General features: G+C 38.1%; 1 protein-coding gene across 1 annotated transcript; it reads left to right on the forward strand.

Annotated features, from left to right (window-relative positions):
- Nucleotides 1–832: 832 nt before the first annotated feature.
- LOC122002156 (formin-like protein 18) lies at nucleotides 833–16,825 on the forward strand. Its single transcript, XM_042557246.1, has 19 exons — nucleotides 833–1,227; nucleotides 1,682–2,382; nucleotides 2,452–2,673; nucleotides 2,751–4,185; nucleotides 4,276–5,914; nucleotides 6,016–6,142; nucleotides 6,747–6,818; nucleotides 7,610–7,708; nucleotides 7,796–7,837; nucleotides 11,272–11,352; nucleotides 11,429–11,479; nucleotides 11,559–11,640; nucleotides 13,025–13,119; nucleotides 13,827–13,898; nucleotides 13,970–14,086; nucleotides 14,784–14,852; nucleotides 14,938–15,004; nucleotides 15,987–16,129; nucleotides 16,222–16,825. Exons 1-19 carry the CDS (start codon nucleotides 1,155–1,157, stop codon nucleotides 16,309–16,311), a joined length of 5,277 nt encoding a protein of 1,758 aa, XP_042413180.1. The 5' UTR covers nucleotides 833–1,154; the 3' UTR covers nucleotides 16,312–16,825.

A 16,825-nucleotide genomic window follows, 5' to 3' on the forward strand; every position in this document is an offset into this window, starting at 1 on the left:
GGAGTCATGATCACTTTGATTTTCATGTATTTCTGCTTGACTTTTGACCGTATACGGTTTTCATATTCCCCATGTCAAGTATGATCAAGGCGGGAAAAACAAATCATTACTGCAAAAATTATGGAGAATCTATCCACTGATGCATGATAGATCGCGTCATTAACTTCTGAAGCATTCAAACAAATCAAGCCACGACAACTGAAAAGGAAGTTTCAAACCTTTTTGCCAGTGAAACAATTCATGAACTCCACAAATCTGGCACCTCCATTCCAACTCAATTTATTTAATTGCAATTAATTTTACTTTTATTTTGCTAGTTCGAATTTGTTCGATCGGTTACCATGAACTGACGAGCATTTGAGATCATTCACTTTAAAATTTTGGAAATTAATTGTATAGAAGTGACGTTTTTTATGAAAATATTTAAATTGTTCGGTGGAATTAGGCACTTGGTCCACTTGAGTCCTCACAATTCAAAAACCTTTTTTTGAGTCAGAAAAAAGAAACAATTTTAATGGTGATTAATTATCTGTTTTAATGATAAACAATTAAATTTTAAATTTGTATATCGTGCAGTATGCCACATGAATGCTTTAAAGACTGCATCATTAATTAATAAATGCAGTGATTAATCACGTTGGTGGACGATTACCGTACCCTGCGCAGTAAAACCAAGGCGACGCACACGTTGTCCCTTCCCCCGCAGAGAAGTTTGCATGCGATGAACAAGATTGTCCGTCCGATGGGCCTTCAGCATCGATCTATAACCGTTGATCTGAGTGCTAACGCCGTAACGCCGTCCGTTTCCTTTGCACAGTGTTGTTTCCTGAACTTGAGCTTCTTCGTCGTCGCGAACGGTAGAAAGAGGGGGAAAGGAAAAGTTAGTCCTTTTGGCTGATAGGTCGCTCCGCCTTCTGTGCCTTCTCTGCTCCTTCGCCTTGCTCCGAGTCGAAAGCCGCCCGATCGATCTTCGTCGACGAGGGATCCGCACTCGGGGAGCTGCTCTGTCGGCGGGCGCGAGGGGCGGGGCGTAGCGTGGCGAGGATCGGCTTGCCTTAAGTGGGAAGGTGGAACGCGCCAGGGAATTGGGAGGTTGATACGGGTTTGGATCCGGTAGTGGGAGCGGCGTCTGCCGCCGGTGGAAGAGCCGGCGGATGGCGTTGTTCAGGAGGCTTTTCTACCGGAAGCCGCCGGATCGGCTGCTGGAGATCTCGGAAAGAGTCTATGGTACGTCCTTACTCTCGACCTGAGAGTGCGATTTGTCTTTCGGGAATTGGTTCGTTTATTGGGATTAAACTGGTTCTTCGTCTGGCAATTTGAGAAATTCTGGCGGCTTTCCTCCTCAATTTAGGATTTTGAGGGTCGATGATTTCTTGAGCTTGCTCGAAGGTTCATTCTTGGACCGCATCGCTTAAAATTACTAGCCTGATCTCTGGGAACAAAATGCAGCTAAAATGTTGCAAGTATGGACTTCAAGCAGTCTTTTAGTCGATTTCTCTTTTATCATTTTATTTGATTGCCTAACGATCATTTTGCCTCTTTGAACCATTGTGTTCTTTCTACGGTTATCTATACTCGTAGCTGTGAATTACTTTCTAAGTACTTCAAAAAGATTAAAATTCCAAAAACTCTCTTTGCCTCTCTATGAATTCTATGAGATCTTTGGATAACGTCGTTGCAGTGTTTGATTGCTGCTTCTCGGTTGAAACTCTTGGGGAACAAGAATACAGTGAATACTTGAATGGCATAGTCACCCAACTGAATGATTACTTCCCAGAAGCTTCGTTCATGGTGTTTAATTTTAGAGAAGGTAATCAAAGGAGCCACATCTCGGACATTTTATCTGACTATGGCATGACAGTCATGGACTATCCTGTCCAGTATGAAGGGTGTCCTCTTCTTCCACTCGTGATGATCCACCACTTTTTGAAGTCAAGCGAAAGCTGGCTGTCACTGGAAGGGCAACATAATGTGTTACTAATGCACTGTGAGAGAGGAGGTTGGCCGGTGCTTGCTTTCATGCTTGCTGGTTTGCTCCTTTACAGAAAGCAGTACACCGGAGAGCATAAGACTCTTGACATGGTGTATAAACAAGCCCCCAAGGAATTACTCCATCTTTTGACCCCAATAAACCCACAATCTTCTCACCTGAGATATCTTCAGTACATAGCAAGACGAGGCAATGCATCAGAATGGCCTCCAAAAGACATGCCTTTAACCTTGGAATCATTGATTCTCAGGGTAATACCCAATTGTAATGGGGAAGGAGGTTGCAGACCAATGGTTCGCATCTATGGTCAAGATCCTTTGGCTCCCAATAGGAATCCAAAGATCCTCTTTGCAACTCCTAAGACCAAGAAGTTCATTCGAAACCACAAGCAGGTAATGTTTATTTCTTCTTCTCAGTGATATTGCTTTTTGAGTCTACTGGTTGACTGACTGTATGTACAGGGGGAGGAGATGCCATTAAGGATAAATACCCATTGTCGCATTCAAGGAGATGTAGTTATGGAGTGCATCCATATGGATAAAGATCTAGAACACGAGAAGATGATGTTCAGGGTGATGTTCAACACAGCTTTTGTCCAATCTAATATTCTGATGCTCTCGCGTGAGGAAATTGATGTCGTGTGGAATTCTGAGGAACATTTTCCTAGAGATTTCAAAGCTGAGGTTTGCTCCTATTTGTTTCTAGTCCATACTTCTGTCTCCTAGGCACTCATGTTTTACATAAATTATGCTTGATCTAGGTGATATTTTCAGACTTTGATGCTTATGAATCTGATTCAAGTTCAGATACATTGGTTGAAGATGGTAATGAAACAGAAGGTACTTTTACTGAAGCTGAGGAGTTCTTTGAGGCAGAGGAAATTTTTACTAATGCAGATTGGCATAATGCAAATCGAGATTCTGAAGCAGCAAAAGCTGAAAGTGGAACTTCCACAGATGGTAGGAATACCACGTCAGAAACATACAGTTTAACTGGTGGAACAATAAATAGGTTTGAGCAAAGCAAAGATAAAGAGGATTCAAATACAAGAGGTTCCAATAAGTTAGCAGGTTTTGTTGTGGAAATGACAATGGAGAAAGCTCCTAGTATGCCAGGTCCAGATGAGACCCATTCTGAATTTGGCAAACTTGAGCATGATGATGATATTGTGACAGAGAAATCAGTTACTTCAGAATGTATGGTTCATATTGAAGAGAAAGGTGTGATAGAAAGCAGCACAAGTCAACAGAACTTCAAGGAAGTAGCTTCTCCATTTTTCGAAGAAAAAAAAATTATTAGCACGCTTAAGGTTGATTCTGAAGATGTATCAAAGAAGAGTACCAATCTTATCTATAAGAATCCAAGTCAAGACACAATTGGTCATGAAAGAGAGACCGACTCTAGCAGACTTCAAGAGAAAGTCGAACATTATAGTGTAAGTACATTAAGAACCCCACCAGAGACTGTAACTAAATTTCCTACTGCCTCTATCATTAGTGATGGTAAAATTATCAGTGAAAATTCCATATCTCTGGATGACACTTTTACTTGTCACGAGAAGAACATAGTAGAAGTCAGCAAATTCAAACATGAGGAGAAGGAAATTATTGCAGTTGATGTTGAAGTGAAGAATATAGTTGAAACCTTGAAACCTGCAGATAACCATGTTATTGAAAAGACAATGACCTCATGTAATATGATTTCTAGGAATGAAATTGCAACTGATACAGCAAAAGCATTACCAGAAAAAATTGACCCAAAATTTGATAATGTTACCACGAGTAAAACCCTGGTTGACAATGGTTGCGATCAAGAGGGACAAAATATATCAAGAGAAGTGAAGTGTAAATCCAAAAAGGAAACAGAAAACTCTGTTACTCAAAAGAAAGCAGAGACCAAGACCCTTATTCAGAAGTCAAAAAATAATGAACAGAAGCAAACTTCAGAAGTATATCAGCATTTGACAATGAAGAAACCATTAACCAGCACAACGCAACCTGATTCTCCAGTATGCAAACCAATTGTCAAGAAACTGGACTCTTCAGTAGGTCCAAAGAAATCGACAAAGCCCAAAACAAATGCTAGGTGGATCTCACCAAAAAAAGACTCTGATGCTACGTTAGTGTATATTCCACCCCACCCTCCATCAAGATATAATAGTGCACCTCCTGCTCTGGCCATCTCTGCAGCTCAAGGTAATAAAACTGGTCAAATTTTAGATGCATATCAAACACGTTTGGACAAAGTTGTATCTTCCCCTTATCTACCCGATGAATCTTATGCAGGGCCAATGTTGTCTTCAATCGAGGAAGTACTTCAATCTTCTTCAGGGTTGAGCACTCTACCTGCCTCTGGAAATCCACCTCCCATGTCACAAGTTCATGATAGTTCACCTCCACCGCCACCGCCCTTTTCTTTTGCTACTCCAAAGACAGAAAATGTTGATACCATATATGCTACGTCACTAATTCATTCATTGCCTTTGCAACCACTGCCACCACCTACTCCACCACCATTTTCCTCATTTGGAATCTCAGATGAATCTTTCCAGATATCCTCCCAAACCTCACCTTTAGTAACCAATGTTTCTTATATAAAGGTTACACCACCCCCACCTCATCCTCCTCTTCCATCCAGTAAAATTGACTGCTATGTCACACATTCAGCACCTCCATTAGGAGCATCAAGTGGAGATCCATTAATTCCTTCATCTTCACCTATGATGTCTAAAACATCCACTAGTTATTTGCCATCCCCATCGATCAATCCTCCACCAACACCACCACCACCTCCACCTCCACCTCCACCTCCCTCAGCAATATCATGCAATAGTTCTTTGACTCCCCCTCCCACTCCCAATCCCCCTCCCACTCCCAATCCACCTCCATCTACAAGAATTTGTTCTAGTCCTCCTCCACTACCATCACTTTCATTGTCGAATGGTTATACTAAAGCTCCTTCAATGGCATCTCCTCCACCATCACTGCCTCCTTTGCCTCTCTCAAGTTCTTCAAAGTTTCCTAGTGGTTCCACTCTTATACCACCTTCTTCTCTAGTACGTGGGGTTCTTTCACCACCCCCACAACCACCATTAGCACATGATAATATTCCTTGCCCACCTCTGCCTCTGCCTCCTCCTAAATCACACGGTGCTTCTCTTCCTCCACCACCTCCTCCTCCTCCTCCAAACTCACATGCTCCTCCTCCTCCTCCTCCTCCTCCTCCTCCACCACCACCTCTTTCTAACTCACATGGTGCCCCTCCACCATCATCACCTCCTTCAAACTCACGTGGTGCTCCTCCTCCTCCACCGCCACCACCTCCCAATCCACACAGTATTCCTCCTCCTCATCCTCCTCCACCACCACCACCACTACTTCCTAACTCACGTGGTGCTCCTACTCCTCCTGCACCACCACCACCACCACCACCACCACCACCACCACCTCCTTCCACTAATTTGCATGGTGTTCCTCCTCCTCCTCCTCCACCTCCTGGACCACGAAGTAATTCCCCTCCATCGATGCCACCTCCACTTTCTCCTCTAGGCCCACAAGTTAGTGCTCCTCCTCCTCCACCACCTCCGAGTTCATGTGCACCACCTCCACCCCCTCTAGGACCACGTGGTGGTCCTTCTCCTCCTCCTCCTCCTCCTCCCGGTCCACGTGGAAGTGCACCTCCTCCACCTACGCCACCTCGGGCACCAGGCACACCACCACTTCCACCAACCAATGGCCAAGTTGATTCAAGAGGGGTATTTCCCAATGGAGGAAGAGGTCGGGGGCTCACACGTTCTACAGCCTTAAATGGATCAAGTTTGGTGCCCCGTAGGTCATCGTTAAAACCATTACACTGGGTGAAAGTAACAAGAGCTGTTCAAGGAAGTTTATGGGCTGAGCTACAAAGATCTGGCGATGCTTCAAGGTTGTAGAAGTGCTTAAATTCCATATTTCCTTTGTGTGCCTTTTATTGGTGTTAATTTTAATATTCATTCTCATTGTGCTCAACTGCCTACATGGATGCAGTGCTTCAGAATTTGATGTTTCAGAACTTGAAAGCCTCTTTTCAACTGTGGTTTCAAAAACAGATGATAGCTCAACATCTGATGGACGCCGTAAATCTGTTGGATCAAAATCAGATAAAGTCCACCTAGTAAGTTATCAAATACCTTTCACCTGATAAATATGCTTCTGAGTTCTCTTCTGAAGTTGGCACTGTAACTGATTCCATGTTGATTTTGAAAATGTGATCATTTTTTGAGTAAAATGTTTTTTACCTACTTCAAAATCATTTATGTTGAGTTTGTTGCTTTGTCTAAATTCTTATTTCTTGATTCCTTATGTATTTATCCTACCAAGTACAACTAGAGATGGCCATTTAACATAAAAAAGTCATGTTAGTCCCCACTATCTGGAACTTTAAGGACCTCATCCCCTCCATTAAACTCTTCTGTAAGGCTATATCTACGTAACTTTCAGCTGTTTTCTTAGCCTTTGCATGTCATTACCTGAATGGCAAAGCCTTGAAAGCCCATCTCTTAGTTTACAGGTGATGACTTAGCCTTATAACTATGGCTAAGATCCATGCTAACAAGTTATTGTCTTTTTTATCCATGCTCAGTTCAACATTCTGCATTAAAGATCTGCTTAATTTCATGGCATGACAAAAGGAGGAAGTTAGAATTAATGAGCAAGCCCTCTTCATTCCTTTCTTCTGTTATATTTCTAACTAAGATCTTTTACTAACTTGCTTTTAGATTGAATTGAGGCGTGCCAATAACACTGAAATCATGCTGACAAAGGTCAAGATGCCACTTCCTGATTTGATGGTATGTTTCTGTAATGATTTTTAGACTTAAATCTATCATTCATTTTTTTTTTTGTTTGATTTGTCATTGGTATAGATGCTCCATTTGTGCTCTTGAGTAATCTATATCAGCTGCTTCTAATCACAGATTTGTATATAACAAGCTTAATCAAATTGCATACTAATGTTGCTTTAAGGTTTTGATTTTCAAACTAAACATATGATTTACTTTGGTTTATAATTGATATGACATGAATGCTTCTCCTGTGGAATTGATATCTAGAATGACAATAATACTATATGTTTTCTAGCAAAAAGAAACATTTTAGTTGGTTTTTTAGATCACCTTCTCAAGATATGGGTGTTCCTCCCTGTCCAAAGAGTCTATGTCTATCCCTACTTGATTCTTCTTGCTCTATTTGCTTGCCTCTCTGATGGTAAAGATACACCATTAAGGCCTCTCCATTAATTGCAAGTGATGGTTAATTCCGTGGAAAAAATCTCTGCTAGTTGAAGGTAGTGGTTGGAAAAAGGAACAAATTGATCTCGCCTCATGGATGGCACAAGCATGGTCAAATAGAATGTTTATCCTGTGAAAGAAAATTTTCTTTATACTCATTATTGTACAGAGGTCCAAGCAATCATCTTGATTTTGGTTGTGCTTAGTTTGATAGTAGTTGCTTAAAGGTTGGGGTACTGTTTTTTCATTGGGTATGCTCATTGTCAGAACATTGATATAAAAGTCAATTTATCAATCTCATCCATTGAGCCGGACTGTTAAATTTGACTCCAATGTTATTGTTGTTTCCTCAGAGTGCTGCTCTGGCATTGGACGATTCAATTTTAGATGTTGATCAAGTGGAGAATCTCATCAAATTTTGTCCAACTAAAGAGGAAATGGAACTCCTAAAGGTACATCTTTTGTTCTTTTAAACTCCTAAGTTTATTAATCTTCCGGTCCCTAAATTTTATTATTCTTTTTCTGGATTTCATTGGTAGGGTTATACTGGTGACAAGGAAAGACTTGGCAAGTGTGAGCAGGTAAACTATCAACTTCTTTTCTGCAATGTTTCCATAATTCAGATGGAAGCTGTAGAACTGTTAATATGTGAAGTTATTGAAGTGTTGTCCTCAATTTGCACTAGGTTGATAGTGGGAGCTTCCTGTCCATCTATTTTTTGGCCACTGTTTCATTCCATATGCATTGTTAATGATTTATAATAGTTCTTTACAGTATATCTAGTTTTGATCCTACTTATTATGAAATGTATGATTTTGTTGTTGGTTTTTGTTTCACAAGCTTCAGATGTTCTAATTTTGATCATTAGAAGCATGGTTGTCAAGATTTGCTGATGCAAATATGGATCACCCAAGTTCCAAGAAATTGGTCAACCTACAAAGTGATTGTTGGAGAAAACTTGAGATTTAAATAACTTACCAAGAAATGAGATATTGTTCACTTTAAAAACCACAAAAATTTGGCCAAATTGAAAGAAAAACAGATGAGATAGATAACAAATTTGACTGAATGTGATTGATTTTGAACACTCAAGGATTTAACATTTTTTGTTGATCCTAGCTTGATTCTAGCAAAGATCCACGAGAGTATGACTCGTTTTTGCTCTCTTGAATTCCAACTTATTCTCTTGACCTTGCCACCACTTATCGCTCAAGATTACCATGAGATTAAATCATTTAACCTTGCTACAACTTGTAAACAACCACTAGCATCTAGCTAGACCAATCGTCTCATCATCCTCTCCCAGTCACTGAGAGAAACTTCTATTGATTGAGAGAAACCCTATAAACCCAATTCATATCTGATTTAGGTTCCAACTAATCTGTAATACCCCGGTTCTGAGATTCTGGTTAAGTATGACTTAAAAGGTTAGATGGTACTATCCATATCACCAAAGTGCACCTTCTTTTTCGGAAGCCCAAACTTAAGAACTCCAAAGTTAAACGTGCTTGGCTTGGAGAAATCTGAGGATGGGTGACCTCCTGGGAAGTTTTCCAGGGTACATGCGAGTGAGGACAAAGCACGCTGAAAGGACCTCTGGTGGTTTGTGGAGCTAGTCATCAACCCGATGGGCAATTTTGGTGGCATTCTCGGTTCGGTTCAGGTGGGGCCCGCCCCGGCCGGGGCATTACAGATGGTATCAAAGCGACCTTGCGACTGTGAGTGTGCTTGTGGCAGGAGCACCCCGGACACCACCTAGCGAGGGAGATTCTGGGATTTGTCTGTGGTGTGATTCGTGGTTATACAACGAAGACGTTGTGTCTTTAACCCTCTGTTTGGGAGGAGGTGAGTAAAGGGGAGGGAAAGGTAAACATGGGTAAAATGAATTTTTACCCTTGTTTGGGAGAGAGTGAGCTATGAAGGGGAAGGGGAGAGAAGGGTAAAGCTTCCCCTTGCATGCTCGGGAATAAGCGAAATTTCTTACACCCCAAATTGGGGTGTAAGGAAGGGTAAGGAGAAATTATTACAATTATATCCTTATTTATTTTTTCACATGCAGATTTATTAAAAAAATAAGAGGATATTTTTGTAAATTTGTATATTTAACCTTCATTCCATCCCTTTCCTCTCACATAAACTTTCCCTCCCTTCCAAACAAGGGCAAGATAAATATATTACTTTCCCTTCCTTTCCCTCCCTTCCCCTTCCATCCCCTTCCATTAATGAACCTTACCTCACCCCATCCAAACAGAGGGTAAGTGGGGTGATTGTAATACCCCGGTTCTGAGATTCTGGTTAAGTATGACTTAAAAGGTTAGATGGTACTATCCATATCACTAAGGTGCACTTTCTTTTTCGGAATCCCAAACTTAAGAATTCCAAAGTTAAAGCGTGCTTGGCTTGGAGATATCTGAGGATGGGTGACCTTCTGGGAAGTTTTTCAGGGTGCGTGCGAGTGAGGATAAAGCACGCTGAAAGGACCTTCGGTGGTCTGTGGAGCTAGTCATCAACCCGATGGGCAATTTTGGTGGCGTTCCCAGTTTGGTCAGGGTGGGGCCCGCCCGGGCCGGGGCGTTACATAATCCCTATAATATGAAATATTAAATAAGTATTTAACATTATCAAATAACATTTAGTACTAGAATGGTCTTTAAAACTTTATAATTATCAATATAATTTTAACATTTATTGCAATACATGTTTTGTTTTGTAATCTGTCATAATATTTTTTTTTTGTTATTTGTTACTTTCATATTAAATAGCTACATTTATTAATTGATAGTTGATATAATATATATACATTTTATAAGTGATTTACTATTAACTAATAGTTCTAGAATATGGTTTTATCAAATAGTAACAATAATATGATATTGTTAATTGGTAATGGTAATAATATGCCATTATTAATATTATGATATATATTACTAATTTAACTTTATTAGTTATATTATTTATTATTTCTAAATCATGTTGTTAGTTCTATGATATTTGATGTTATGATTGAACACAATTTGTTATCTCATATAGAATTTTTTTTAATTGCCTTTAATGATTCTAATTTTACTGATCCCACATATCCAATACGACAAATATTTATGTTTTTATTTACTATCCAATCCAAATATTGATTTTGATTTCGACAACCATGGTTAGAAGCAATGTTGGAAGGAAATAGTCCCCACGCGATAGGCAAATGGTCATTGCATGGGGTGTTGCTACTAAGAGGTCTAGAAGTCAATTCTCAACAGTGAAAGGTTTCTGTCCTCTCCCATGCAATGATCACAGTTCAAAAGGCAAAAAAAAAAAGCCACCTGTGAATTACCTCTCTACAAATAACCGTGGGACCGGTCGTGTGGGGTGCCCGGGAACATCGTATGACTTTTCCCACCAATGTTGGAAGGAAATAGCCATCGGACAATGGTGTTGCTGTAGGGCACCTTCTCAGTTTTCCATGCATTTAAGGATTAAGTCCCAGCTTCGGCAAATTAATGAATGAATTTCCTTTAATGGGTGATTGACCTAAGAATGCTGGGCTGATGGACCACATGTGCTTCCCAATTTAGTTTGGTGGCCGGTGGCAAATTTTCGTGGGGCCGGGCTAGTCACCCCCGGCATTTGGTGCCAACTAAAAAAAATTAAAAAAAAATGTTGGAAGGAAATAATATAAAAGTATGCATACTCTTTTGGGGAAATGTAAGGATTTACCTGATTTCGACAACCATGATTTTATTTTTTTTTCATGATTTTAACATTTAATTATTTTTAATTACATCAACTTATTTTTCTTGTTGATCTTGTCATTTTATACTAGTATTACAAAATGTTGCCCTTGTTGGTTTTAACATTTTGATCTCTATGTTCTGTTGGATTTTAACTGATGTTTCCAGATTGATGCAATAATATCTTATTTTCAGATTTTGGGTATTTATGCACTTTTCTATTTGAAATGTTTGATTGTGTTCCCTTTGCAATTATGTTAAAACAAATTTCATTTGTATCTTTCATGGTGCAGTTTTTCTTGGAGTTGATGAAAGTTCCAAGGGTGGAATCCAAATTAAGAGTTTTCTCTTTCAAGATTCAGTTTGGTTCTCAGGTTGCTTTTTATATCAACTTTTCTGTTTCTAGAAATAATCAGATTAACTAAGATTCAATCTCTCATGGTTTCCCAGGTTTCTGAACTTAGACAAAGTCTGAACACTATAGATTCTACTTGTGCGGAGGTATATCTCTCCTATAACTTTTCATTTTTTTTCTCTTATTCGTGGTTTTGACATTTATATTTTTAGCTATTGTTTTTAGATTCGCAATTCTGATAAACTGAAGGAGATCATGAAGAAAATTCTTTTCCTTGGTAATACCTTAAATCAAGGAACTACAAGAGGTAAATCCAATTTCATGTGCCCAAATGGAAATAGTTTATTATGGGTGATATAAGTTTATTTATTTTGTGTCAATACAAGAAACTAAAATCATAATTAGATCAAAGTTGTTTCTCTACTTGTAATTTGTTCCCAAACTGTATTTATGAATTTGATCCCTGTCTTCTTGTTATGCAATGTGGTATTTGTAATGCAGATTGAAACCTTAGTCTACTGGTAAATTATCTAGAAAATAGTGGTAAACAAACTTGATTTTGTTCCTTCTCAATTTGAGATAATCTGTTCTATTTTTGGAAAGTTCTTAATCCTGATGTATTCTACTGTTGCATTTGGCTAGTATGAAATGTAACTATGTAAGAAGATATTATAACTTTATTTTTATCTTTTGTGCTGTGGGATCATTGTTCATTGACTAGGAAAGGAATTATAATATGGAGAACAGTCTCATGAATACTTTCGGCTTAGTTATATGGAGGACAGTTATCACATTTCAAGCTGTTCATTGATAAATAATGTCATTTATCTGCTAGTCCCTGCTGGATGAACTTGACCACCATCTGATTCATTGCTTTTTTTTCTTTTTTCTATTGTTGGTTGGGGATCAGTGGGCTAAGAATCAGTTAAAGTTGATGAGGCAGTAGCTATGACTTGGTCAGAGTCTCCAAGTACATCAAACATGACCTTTTTGGCTATTTGGAGAATTCATGAGGGTTACAATTTGGTAATGGCTTGTATTCAAGATGCTGGATTGGTCCTGGAGAATATCCTGACCAGATGTGCCACCAGTAGTTTTCGAGGCATACTTCCTTAATTGAGCAATCCTTTAGTTTCAGGGTGATACAATTTTACAATGATTGGATATAAACATATTTTCATATTCTTTGAGTACCATACTTAAATATGTGCCTATCAGTCAGTGAATCTGTATCTGGTAAAGCCAGAGTTTGATAGGGCTACAATACACACATGTTGTTTCAAGGTTGGTAATTATAGCTATTGAGGAATTAGAAGGTTGGGTTTCTGCTTTTAAGCTAACGATAATCTGTTATGAGAATGCTAAAATATTCTTGATTTTGCTATTCTGGTCTGCACCATAGTTCTTGTTATAGCAATGAAATTTCTCCTGCGTGAGCATCAATATTATTAGCCGACCTCATCTAGTGGGATAAGGCTTGGTTGTTGTTAATTGAGCATTAGCATAATGTATCATAAGTTCATAACTATTTCTTATACTTTTGTTTGTTTGTTTGTTTGTTTGTTGTGCATATGCATGTTTCCAATACAAACATTAGCATCCAACCAAATAAAAGTTATTCGGGACATTTTATATCATCTAAGCCTATAAATTTATGCCTTGTATAAAAAATTATTGGTTCAAAATTGCAGGCTCAGCTATTGGCTTTCGCTTGGACAGCCTTCTTAAACTTACTGACACTCGAGCTACTAACAATAAGATGACACTTATGCACTATTTGTGCAAGGTAATGGTATATATAACTTCAGTACTATTATCTATATAGCTGTTTTATAGTCCAAAATTACCAATTTATTAGTTGAAAAAATGTGATCTATTTCAAAATGCTTGCTTTTGTGCAATTATTTAGAGAGGACATTTGATTTGATATTCTGTTATTAACTGTGTTGGACCATCTATTTTTTTGTTGAAAAATATTATCAAGGAGTAAAATGTATATCACCGTGATTGTTCCAACTATATGAGATTGGATACATTGATCTTAGTGCTCCATCGAGCTATATGCAAGAATATATAACTAGCAATATCAGTAGGTTTGAATATTTTTAACGGTGCATGTCAAGGCATAAGTCAATCAACAGCTTTTCATCTGGGCTTTGAGACCAGGATTGATAGATTTGTTTTTCTTAGATAATTTCATGGCTATTGGTTAATTTGATTTTAACCATAGTTGTGAAATATGAATGGTATTTATATATAAATAGATAAGCAATAAATAATTTACACAACCTACTAAAGGAAAAGTTGATGAAGTTAGAAAACTTTCACATTGTTTATGTAGTATCTATCTTATAGTTGTAAATATTGATTGGCATATTATAGTGAATAAGAATATTGTATTGTCAATTTTCTCCAATTGCAATGCCGTTTTTTGTCTTCAACTCTTTGATTTGTCTGCACAATCATACAAGAATTTTCCTGTCATGAAACTAGGTAATTGCTTCAAGATCTCCATCTCTTTTGGATTTTCATGAGCATCTTAGTAGCTTGGAAGCGGCATCAAAGGTTCTACTTGCTTTTGCCATATCTATTACTAATCAGCTTGAAGGAGATGTGCTGACAGTTTCTCTATGCAGATTCAATTGAAATCTTTGGCTGAAGAAATGCAGGCTATTGTCAAGGGTTTAGAAAAGGTTGAGTTGGAACTGAATGCATCTGAAAATGATGGCCCTGTGTCAGAAATCTTCCGAAAAGTATGTCGCCCTTTAAAAGCTTCTTATGTTTGTATTCATGTGGTTGGACAGTTGGTTTGGCCAAGTTATTTGCATACCTTCAAATGTCTAACACCTTTCTACATTTCGGTTGGATAGTATGTTAGTTTTTTTTATCAAGGTAGGTACTCTTGCATCATGGTGTGCGATAACACTTGCATTTGTGATGAAAGATGCTCTATTTAACGTGTTCCCCTCTAATTGGTCATGACGTGAACTGCAGATCTGGATTATCTGGTAAAATTTGCTAAAATGGAAAGGAAAATATTGTGTCAAGTAATGTTATCTTGTGCCAGGATAATGAACAAAAATCTTGATTAGTAGCATTTCATTGAGGTTGAAGCCAGAAAAATATGTTGTGTGCGATTTAGGATTTTTTTTTGTCACCCCTCTAGGTTTAAGTTTGAGAAATTGGATTTGCCCCAATACACTGGCTAAAATTGCCAAATTCAAGTATTCGTTAATGGATGGTTTTATTGGTTACTTACTTGGCAGATCATTGCTCACTGTTTTTTCACATTTTCGTTTATCAACTACACACATCATTATTGTGTGTTATGTATATACAAGATTCCAACATTCCAGGAGTCATTATTAGCTAATCTTTCCTGACCTGAACATATTTCTCTGTTCCTGTTTGTCAAATTTATCACAACTCATTAGTTTTCTCACTCGTTAGACCTTGAAGGAATTTATTGTTGTTGCTGGAGCTGAGGTACAATCATTAACAACACTCTATACAGCAGCGGTAGGTTGCCAGCTACTTGTAGATGTTACCGAGTTTTAATTTCTATCATGTTGTGTATCTTTCTAACATATTCAAGCATTGACAGGGTAGAAATGCTGATGCCCTTGCCCTATATTTTGGTGAAGATCCTGCACGCTGTCCCTTTGAACAAGGTTTGTAGTTACTTAATTGTAGTTTCACTGATTAGATGGCTGGAGTCCCTTTTTAAATCACCAATATGCATATCTCTATTCATAACATCTTATTCCGATGCATATTAGCAAAATAGATATAGTAGTTCAGTTTAGTTCTTAAAAAGGCCTACAACTGGCCACCTACTTATTTCACTTCCCTTGTATCTCATTGAAAGTACGCTTTACACAATTTCTATGTTTATGATCGTGTCAGTATTTTGAAAAAAGGTGTAATTACATTTGCACCTGCATGACTCAACTGATATTGCTTCTACTTCTACATATGGTTTTCTGGTCAACTTTGAGTGTGCTTTGTTATTGACTTAATTACAAACTTAATGTGCTGACCGATTGGCTCATTTGCAACCAATGGCTTTGTGTGGATCCTCACAAAAAATAGCATTGCTCGCTTGTATAGAAAAACTAGAATCCCAGGTCGAAAATAACTTAGAAAGTTTTTGATAGGCATGACTGGAGAAGTATTTCATTGTGTCTAGCTCTGGTTCTCGATAAAAAGGTAGCACGATATTGGAGTTCAAGCATGCTAGCACAAGTTAATGCTGGAAATGCAATAAAGAAAATAGAGAGCAAAAGAAATGGTTATTGATGCAAACAAAGCTGTTAAAATGGTATGCATCGGAAGATGGTCAATGTCATTTATAAAAATTAAGCTTGATTTTGGAAATGCACAAAATAAAATATAGAGAAAAAGAAATGGTTGTGGATGCAACGAAAGCTGTTAAAATAGTATACCTTGAAAGACAGTTGATGTTACACTTTTTTTTTTTTTAAAAGGAGTGCATTAAGGAAGAAATTTGAACCAGGACCCTCTTGTTAGATGCGTGGCTTACACGTTGGGAATTATGAAAAGATGAATGAAATGATTTATTTACTTTTTACTTAATAAGCATAACCTTTTTCTTCTTGAGTTTGAATGATTATTTTTTTTTCCCTTGTGCAGTTATAGCTACACTTTCAAATTTTGTATTGTTGTTCCGTAAAGCACATCAGGAGAACTGCAAGCAAGCTGAACTTGACAGAAAGAAGGCTGAAAAAGAGAGAGAGATGGAAAAGTCTAAAACTCTGATCCAGAACAGTAAAGATGTTAGCTTCTGGCCACTTTGCATTTTAGATGATCTTGTTTCCTTATGAAGCTGCAATTTCTTTACTATGTTTATCAAATGTTTCTCCACCAGGACTTGAAGGAATCAAGTTTGAGCCAGCAGTTGACACAAGCAAAGGAGAAGGTTAACTCTAAAAACAGAAGCGAAAAAGACATTAGATGACCTCTAAGTGCTCAACGTTGGTTTGTATCCCGGTTTCTTCCTAGCAGTGAAATCCATGATCCCGTAAAATCATGCAAGGCATCATATGAACAATGGAGAAGGCAGAATTAAAAATGTGTGCGCTTTGAAGCACAGTAGACAAGGGTTAAGAATAGGACCCAGTCTTTGAGGTCTTTGCACAGGGAATATCTTTCCAATGATCTCATCTGATGCTTGCGTTCTACCTCCATGCCATGCACGAGCTATTCGCTTCTTTATTAATTGTAGAAGCCCAAGGATTTGAGAATTGGAGGTCACATCTTATGACCTATGGCTGGTCAAGCAACTTCAACTCACTGTAGTACCTGTACAGAGCTAATCCCTTGGTTTGTTTGATTCTTTATTTATTATTTTTTTTGTAAAATAGTGATATTTCCCTCACTATGTATATTAGGTTTCAAGGTATTTGAAAGTAAATGTGAATAGAGCCCAATTTTAATGGGAAAGGCTCTGACCGGGGCCTAATTTTTCCTAA

This window comes from Zingiber officinale, chromosome 7A (genome assembly GCF_018446385.1).
Source record: "Zingiber officinale cultivar Zhangliang chromosome 7A, Zo_v1.1, whole genome shotgun sequence".
Taxonomy (NCBI): Eukaryota; Viridiplantae; Streptophyta; class Magnoliopsida; order Zingiberales; family Zingiberaceae; genus Zingiber; species Zingiber officinale.